At 31.5% G+C, this 10,002-nt stretch overlaps 1 protein-coding gene across 1 annotated transcript in view; it reads right to left on the reverse strand.

Moving 5' to 3' along the window:
* Positions 1–423: 423 nt before the first annotated feature.
* Positions 424–10,002, reverse strand: part of LOC106872534 (cdc42-interacting protein 4 homolog) — a 197,327-nt gene continuing 187,748 nt past the window's right edge. Inside the window, exons 12-13 of the mRNA XM_052965856.1 lie at positions 4,032–4,171; positions 424–3,823 (exon numbers count right to left, since the gene is read on the reverse strand). Coding sequence (XP_052821816.1) covers positions 3,669–3,823; positions 4,032–4,171 — 295 coding nt within the window. The 3' untranslated portion in view covers positions 424–3,668. The remainder of the gene's footprint in view (positions 3,824–4,031; positions 4,172–10,002) is intronic.

Below are 10,002 nucleotides of genomic sequence, written 5' to 3' on the forward strand. Positions count from 1 at the left end.
TATATATATATATATATATATATATATATATATATGAAGAAACAGAAATGAAAGATATATGCATCAAAGAATAGGATCAAATGCCAATAATTATGTAAAAGGAAATTCTGAATTTGTTTATTGTTAGTTATAATAAAAATCTCTTCAAATGAACATACAAAATTATAATATTTTAAATGGGATGTTTTTATTTCTGAAAATTCATCTATGTGAATTTGTTTTTTTTTTCTTTCTATTGATTTTCTGTAAACATACACAGTGAGGAAATGAAATTTATCCAAACAAAACAACCAGAGTACCAATCATTGGCACAAAGTTGATAAAGAATTGAACAGTTGGTAATTATTGGTGAAGAATTGAAGTAATCTTCTTAATACACTATTCTGATTGCAAGCTTACTTTTAAATAAAAAACAAAAATAAGTTTCAACTACCTTAATTTTTATTTAATAACATAAAAACAAGGAACTGGTATTTCTTTTAGTTTTGAATCTGAGAAAAATTGTCAAGATCTCATGTTTGTAAATATTATCCAATGGACAAAAATCACCAGAATTTAAGGTAGCAATTTAATCTTGGCAAAGTATATCTAGATATATAAAAAAAAAAGCTCAATATCTGAATAGTTGAATAAAAAGTTAATACTTTAAGTTGCTGCTTTTAAAAATAAAGTTGCATACCTAGCTTAGTGTATTTCACACAAATGGAAAACATATTACGTTAGAATCTAATAATACCAAGGAGAACATGAAATGTTCTTCCAACAAAGAGCCTTTCTGCAAACAGACAATGGCATTGTTAAACTTAAAAATCCACACATTTTATATGTATGTATTTGTACACACACACACACAAAATACAAGAATGTTTTCCTTTCTTCAGCAACCACGTTTGCATAGATACCTCCATCATTGAACAATGAATATACTCAAATGATTTAATTTCTGAAGTGTTCAGTCAATCTTAATTGATTTGATTTATTTTTTTTATCTTGTATTTCCATTATACGTAAGCTACTACACTGAGAGGAAATAATCTTGAACAAAATCTTTAGAAATTTCATAAAATATATAACATTTTTGCTGTATAGATATAACATGAGTTTGAAAAGTGATGAGATCTTTCTAAAAAATCACATTACAATCCAGGTATGCGATCCTCCTAAGAGAATTATACTACAGTTCAACTGTAATCTTCTCAAGAAAATCACATTACAGTTTAGCTTTGAAGCTCTGTTAAGGAGATATTGCTGCAATTATCTAGTCTTGTAAGTTGATAGTATTACAGTTCAATTGTATAACCCTCCCAAGAAAATCATACTAGAATCCAACCACATGCCTGGCCTTGAAGTTAACACTAACCCAGCTATAATAGCCCTTCTGTAAAGCTCACAAATACAATCAAACCATGCAGCCTAAATAGATAATTATATAAATCAGCAATGAAATAATAAAAGCATCATTGTACATTAATAAAAGTGTATATATATATATATATATATATATATATATGTGTATATATATATATATATATATATATAGACACATACATCTTAATAATTGTTACTATCTCTCAAATATCTTTCTTTTTCATTTTATCATCTCAGAAGATTTTGAGTCATGTTTTTGTAAATTCAGCATACACAATGAACAAAAACAACTCAAAAATAACAGAAAGTAGTAAAGAGAGGATCTGCATAACAAACTTTTTTTTAGAGAACCTAGACTGAGAAACAGAAATTACAGAACTCTGTTAATGAGAGGGAGACCAAAGTATTACACACATATGCATCCTGACACTTATATTTTAATAGTATGACTATTTTTTTAAAGTAAGCTTTAACAGAATTGTTAATTGCACATATAATTGTAGTGTCAAACTAATATCAAACAAATAATTATAGCTGAACATGAACTAAGGAAGTTGGTCCTTTGTGTGTGTGTGTGTGTGTGTGTGTGTTGGAAGAGACATACTGAGAAATAATGAAAGTATACAAAGTAACAAAAACAAAAAAAGTTTGGAAACACAATCAGAAAGACATAGTATAGAAAATAGAAAAATAGATGGGTAAATAACACTGGCTTTCTTTCCAGCTAATTTAACATATCAGTGTGTTCATTCAAATAAGAAGGAAGAGGAAGAAACACTCAGGTTTCCTTTTACCTTTTGTTTCACTCAAAGATCTGTAAAAATGAAATATTTTTCATGATTGTTTTATTTGTATACCTTTGTTTATCACAGATTTTCATTGAAACCAGACTACAACTGAGAGTTGCACATAAAAGACAACCAGAGCTGTTAATTTCTATGGATAAATCCATTAAGTACAACAGGCTTAGATGATGTTAATGAAATAATTCCATGTTGTTCAGAACAAAGTGAAATCATGCATTCATATATGTGTGAGTGTATATATAACACATTCACATGTATACATATATGCTTGTGTGTGTAATTTTAGAGTAATAAATGTGAAATGCTTCAATGACATTATAAGAGACAGGAGATAGTGGCTAAGAATAAGACAGGTTTTTTTTTTCCTTTTTCCCATGCATACTTAGATCATGTGAGCAACACACCAAGAGGTCACTGTGGAAGAGCACTTACAAAGTGAGAGTTTCAATGAAATTTTGTAGCTACAAGAATGTCAGAAATATTGCAGTTGGTATACTGAAGGCAGTTTGATTAAGGACCATTTAGGGTGTAAATATTTTATAAAACAATTCATAAAGTACATATGTATATACTAGATCTTGGAGTAGGGAGTAATTATAACTGATGAAAATTAAATTAGAAGTATATAGGAATTATTTGAAATAAAAAGTTAATTGCTAAAAATTTGAAAATTTACAAGATCAGGATTAACTTAGCATATATAATTTGAGAAGACAGTTTAAAAATATTTTGGAGTTAAAATGTAAAATTATTTTATCATATATAGTTGTGGGTAACTAAAAGATTTGTCACTGTTTTTCCTGAAATTATTCTCTTTTTAAGCATCACCCTTACTTCCTTTTTTACAGTATTATGAATATGATTTTCTGAAATATATTAATAAATTTGTTTATTTTTTTAATATTAAATGTGACTGGGACTAGAGAAAAAATCTTAAGAAATTAAAACAATTCCAATCAGCATAAATTTTAGGTGCACTATTCATCCTTATGTGCAGCCACTGATTCAAAACTAGTCAACAGACAACAAGGATAGTTGTCTGTGCAACCATTAACAAATTTGCAGGATTTTAAACTTTTTTTACACCAACTGTTTAGGTATTTAAAACAAAAGAAGAAAAAGAAACTCTGCAGTTATTGTCTCATGTTATACAAAGTACATGCTAAAAACAATGCTTCCTGCAATGCACTTAAGTATAATCTTATTACTAAAGAGCTAATTAACTTCTTTAGCTGTCCCCACTATTTTGCCATTCAGCAGATAATGATTCTTTCTTTTTGTTTCTTTTTATGAATTGTAAGATATTTTTGTTTGATGCTTATTTCAATGCTCTTATGAAATGGATGATTTAGTTGCACTGATGGAATCTAACCGGTTCATCATCTGATATCTAATGGTAGTTTAACATGTAAACAGCTGAAATGTATTGCTGCATTCCATGTGAGAGCAAAATACTGTCCCATTGATCAACTTACAACTGAACCATAGTGACTATTAAAGTCCATACAATGTACACTGAATATAAGAGCTAGGGACAAATCCATCTGAGCCATTTTTCTTGCGAACACGAGTCCAGCCATCACCTTGATCTTGTTCAAGAATAAGCATCTGTTCATTTTCTTCCATTGATATTGAGCCTTCATTCATTGCTGGAAAGATAAAAAAGATTAACTTTCTTGCAAGGCATAAATAAAAATGAAGCCATCTTAATTGACTAAAAAGTAATTAGAGCAATTTTTAAGCTAATATTTCCTGATTTCTTCTATTTATTTTACACACATTTGCATAAATTGATATTTCCAATTCTTTTATCACTAATAAAACTGTTGTTGAGAGAAATCTAAATATATTGACTACCTTCAAACTGGTAAAGAGCACGACAAGATCCAATGACCGGAAACTCATCAAATTCCTCTTCGGTTGATTCTTGGTCAGCATAATCAATTTCTCCCCCTCCATCAACTTCCTCACCACCATCTTCTCCACCAGCTATAGGTCTGAAAAATAAGATAAAAATTTGTGAGATATTAATTACTTTAGCAACAACAGGAGTTGCTTAATTTTGTTTCAAACTTGATATAACTTATGTCTTACACTAGTATTTTATTTTATCATTTCTCCCATCAAGTTCTTACTGTAATTTGAAAACAATAGCATATTGGCTGGGACTAAAGCATATTGGCTGGGACTAAATAATTAATAAATGTACAGATGAGGAAGATAATAAATGCAGCTAAATTAAGTGGCACTGATATTTAGAAGAACTCACAGAAATATAAAATTAACATTCATGAACATATGGAAGACTTGAACATGGTATATAATTAACGAGTTTAGTTTAATGAAATAAAAGGACAATATAGAAAAGATATAAGAAGTTTAGGTTAACTATTTTTAACTAATGACATTTAAGATATATCTAAAGTAAAAAGAGATGGGTAGGGGTAGTGTTTTATATAATTATAAATGAATATGTAAATATGTGTATATAGAAGAAACCTGAGCTCATTTTATTTAGATCTTCAATTAACTGTAAGAAATTCGAATACTTTCATGATAGACAAAAGTTTAGACAAACAATTTTACTTTGATAAATATTACATCATTTAGCTGAATAGTGTGAAATAATTTGGCCTATGACACTGATTGTCCCAAAACAACAAAAACAAAGAAAAAAGTCTTGCATTTTACAGTCTTCTATAGGATGATGCTTTCCTAAAGGTATTGTACACTAGACTATTTATCTCAGACTGCTAGTACTTTGACCTTGCTCAAGACTGTGATATTATTTACTCTAACATCTTACAATTAATTTTGCATTTGCTTCATCTAATTTTTAATGCTGAAATTCATTGTAATTAAAAGTCTGCCTCCATAGCATCATCAGTCTTATCTATCAGTGTACACTGATCTCTAGCAATACATCGCATAATATTCCTTGATGAAATGTGAATCACTTGTTGGCTGGTCTTACTCACCTATCAGTCACACAAACTATCAGTAGTCATAACTTAATTTATCTGAGCTGAGTTTTAGATTTTGTTTTAGTATGCGTGTTTCATGTACTATTAATGCTAGCCTTTTCTAAATTAGGATTTCTACAATATTTCCATATCCCACATTTCTTATTGTCATCAAGTTTAATCAAAATTTTCTTTATACTATATTTTTATTGTGTTATGAAAACAACTCTCTACAGAAGAAATTCAATTTGAACCAATAAAACAAATGAACTTTATATGAAATATAATGTAATGATCACCTGTTACAGAGCCAACCTTTTTTGATAGAATGATATCTTAGTACATACTAAAGCTGATATGCACAATATATTTTAAAAAATAGACCATTTATGGCATTTCTGATATACTGTTGTTATTTCAATGAAACAAAAAATTCATGCAAAACCCAAAATGTAAAACAAAGTGGCATCTCAAATAATAAAAATCAAAAATACATGTCATAAATATCTACTGCTGCCTCCTCTCCTCCACAACTACAGAAGTAGCAATACAGTGTTAAACTAAACATAATTTAAAGGGTAAAAATTAGAAGAGCAAAATACACTAAAACACAACACAACACTAGGTACAAAGCAAGTTCAAGCATATAGGACGAAAGTTAAGCAAAAATATACAGTTGATTAGCCATTCACTTACAGCCGAGCAAAAGTGCAACACTTAGATAAGTAAGAAACTTATTAGAAACAAAATAGAAGAGAAAGAGGGGAGTACAGAAAGGAAACACAATTGTGAAATTATGACAAATACGAGAAACCAGAGTTTAACAAGAAACACACAAACAAAAAAAAAAAAGAAAAACCTAACTTGTATGTAATTTGTGAATCAGTAATTAAATGCACATATTATTCTAGCTGCACATGAGGAAAAACTCTTTTATCATAAGAATCCATTATAATGATTTCTAGCTTAAGTATGCATGATGGGGTTACATACATTTGGGGAGAAGGGGGTGGATAATATGAATCCCTTGTATTTGGCTAGCAGTTTATTTTAGAAGGATAAAAGGAAAAGTGGATCCTGGGATTTGAACTCCGAAATTAAGAGATATATAATTTATTTATGTAAGTCATTTCATTTGAAAGTCTACCAATTCTACCATCAATAATAATAATTTTGTATTTTGGCACAGGAGCATTGAAAGGCAAAACTAACTGTGGCAAGATTTGAACTTACACAAAATCAAATATTGCAAAGTACCTTATCTGTCACTTCACTATAATAATAAGCAGGAAAAATAAGAAGTCATACAAATGTTGCCAATTTTCGTTTGTAAGAGATACCACTACATTTCTTTTTCAATGGAAAATACTGATATGGGAAATTCTTTAAAGTTCTGAATCACACATGACTACACTTCAAATATTTTAGCTTCATTTTGAAAAGAACTTCCTATTTACAGCATGAGTTTTTTTTTTTTTTTTTGTGTATGTGCATGTGGTTTATTTCTTCCTTTGATTTTTGAGGATCATGGCAGTAGTAAGAAACTCTCAGGAGAGTTGAACAGTAGGTCTTCAGAGAAGAAACTCTTATCAGGTAAGTGTTTTGGCCCTTCTTACACCCTAAGGGAGTCAGGCTGCATTCAGGTCATGACTTCTGCTGAAACTTTTTGTCACTTGGATATTGAAGACATGTTGTGCATTCAAACCATATGGAGAATTTGTTGACAAGATCTTACTGGAAATCCTCTTCATTGTCTCTACTTTCAAACTTATATTCCTTGAGTTTAGAAATACCACTAATAGTCATGGTAGTGGTGAAATGTCAATAATATCAATGCTGCCACCAACACTACCACCATAGCTCACTCAGAGTTACTTCCCTTAGCCTGTTAAAATGCACATTTATTGCCCTCAAACGGTATGGAGGTTGTTTTTGTTCCTCTTTGATCAGAACCAGTGGGAAAACCTTTCCGCTGCTTCTGGTATTGTCTTTAAGACTTTAGTCCTCTTCCTTGCAGAGATTGAGAATTATTTCATGAGACTGTAAGTAGATTTGACTACAAAGCATCTGGCTCCCAGAAGTTGGCTCCCCTCATGCTGCTGATCATTTTACTTTCAAATGACATGGTGAGTTGAAGCAAAATCAGCTATTTTGATAAAATGGAATGAAGTATGATATCTGGCCTCAATTCATTTCTTCCTGATGATTTATGGTTGTTTTGATGATTCCGAGAGGTCTGCTGTGTACTTTCAGTCATCTGCACCACCCATTAGAAAATGGTAAAGGTTAAAAAAAAATTTACTTATTGACCTGATTCAAATGTAACGTCTTTGTATACTGGTGGGTTTGTAAGATGAGCATAATTATAGTAATAAGAGTAAATAACACTAATTTGTTAATGATGTGGCCCTTACAAAATCCTTTGAATGGAGGTAGTGAAGGCATAATTGGAGTTGTGCAGCTTTCAAGTTACAGAGACCAACTGGAGCACAAATTTAGCTGAGACAAAACAAAAACTGATGCTCAGGAATTGATGTCTTGTAAATGTGAAAACTATGTGTAATCAACTTACCTGTATTCAACCTATTTGGGCAGGTGAAAATGACATGACAACAGAACAAATAAAAGCACATAATTTACACCAACAATCATTATGTTGTATCACCAAGTTTTACCTCTATTCATGCAATAGTTACATTTTTATGATATTTTTTTACACTAGACAAACCGCATTTCATCAAGATTTTTAGTTTCTAACAGGATTGGGAGATTTATATTGAGAAAGTACTAAGGAGGAAGAAACTGTGGCCATGATACTCATAAACTCAATGAAATTTTTGAGACTGATATTGTTGATTTTAAGTTTAAACATCTGCAAGAAAAATGTGAGTGGGAAAGAAGTTCCAGAGGCTTGAGGTTTTGTGAAAGAGTAATAGGTATACTAATTAATGTGAAGAGAGCTGCTGGATGGAGTTAGGTAGCTGTTGTAGTAGCGATAAAACAAGTAAAGATATATTGCAGCTGTCAAACAGAAGTTTTTGTGATCACTCAAGGGGCATTGTAAGGGTTAGTACTGAAGGAGTCAGTGTATGTATACATTGTGACAAGACTTCTGGAGTAGAGATGGAAAGTTTTGGAGGTGTCTTGTCAAGTGTGTGTATTGTGGACTTGGAAGTAAATGTGATAGTTTTCTCTAAAGGAGAGTAACTGACAGAATCATGTTGATTGGAGTGGTGGGAAGGAGGATTCCATAAAGTAGGTAGACACCCTTTTGGAATGATTAGCTGGTATTTGTGAAGTAAATGAGATTGTAGGCTGTAAGCTAAACTAATGAAGTAAACAATATAACTAGAGAGCATACTGATACCATATACTTAATCAAGAAAATAATCTAGTCACAATAAAATTTTAACTTTTTCCACAAGAACCCTTCATGAACATTATATTTAATAATGCAGGATAGGTATCATATTTAAAACAAAGATTGTTTCCCCTCTAGTTATATTATTTAATGAGGAGAATCCTATCCCAGAACATTTCAGGTTTTCCAGGACAAGATGAGCATTGGAGCAATCAGGAATGATTAATACAGTTATAACTTTCAAATGTTGGTTGAAAGAAATGTCCAGATTTTTCCTGTTCTAGTATAAAATGGAATAAAGAGAGGGAAGGAAAATATACAGTAATATAGTTTTATGCAATTATAAAAACTTATACACACATAAAAATAAGTAGCTGTGGCAACAGAAATATCAATGATAGTTTTTATAGATGTTACGCCAAGTTAATATCAAGTAGCTACTGAAATCAGACATGATATATGTAAGCATTAGGAAGTTGTACATAAAGTGAATGGGGCACTGAATGATGAATGAAGAGAAATAAATTCCATGATGAAAAATAATTGTAAGATAAAAACCACAACATGCACTTGAAAATATGTGAACTAGAGATGAAATATAGTCAAAATCATTTCTAATTATGAAAACACAAAACATAGAAACAATGTAGTTTTAAGCAAAGTACTGGATGACTATACAGTATCATCAAGAATATGCATCAGGCAGAATGTAACCACAGCACACATAATTTTTATATGGAAATATAAATATATATAAGCAAACATACATATATATCTGTATTCATACATGAGTGCATATATAAACATAGTTGTGAGGTAAAGAAGTTCACCACACTGCCATGTGGTTTTCTATTCAATCCCATTGAACAGCACCTAATACCACTCATCTGGTTACTGTCTTTTATGAGATGAGTGGAATAGAAACTGTGCAGAAGCCCAATGTGTGTGCGTGTATGTGCACACATGAATCTGTGTCTGTGCTTCTATGCCAGCATATACAGATGTTTCAAGTTACGCCTTTTTTTATCAAAATGATATCTTAGCCATTCAGAAAATAAGGATTGATAATGTAAGTACCAAATTGAAATAAGAACTGGAGTTGATCTACTCTATTAAAACCCTTAAAGGCCATGCCCTACCATAGTTATAGCAGAATAACAGATAAGAGTATATAATATCATCATCATCGTTTAACGTCCGCTTTCCATGCTAGCATGGGTTGGACGACTCGACTGAGGACTGGTGAAACCGGATGGCAACAACAGGCTCCAATCTAAATTTGGCAGAGTTTCTACAGCTGGATGCCCTTCCAAACGCCAACCACTCAGAGAGTGTAGTAGGTGCTTTTACGTGTCACCCGCACGAAGGCCAGTCAGGCAATACTGGCAACGGCCACGCTCGAAATGGTGTCTTTTATGTGCCACCTGCACAAGCCAGTCCAGGGGCACTGGCAACGATCTCGCTCGAAAATCCTACGTAGGCCAGTCAGGCGGTACTGGCAACG

This window comes from Octopus bimaculoides, chromosome 2 (genome assembly GCF_001194135.2).
Source record: "Octopus bimaculoides isolate UCB-OBI-ISO-001 chromosome 2, ASM119413v2, whole genome shotgun sequence".
NCBI lineage: Eukaryota > Metazoa > Mollusca > Cephalopoda > Octopoda > Octopodidae > Octopus > Octopus bimaculoides.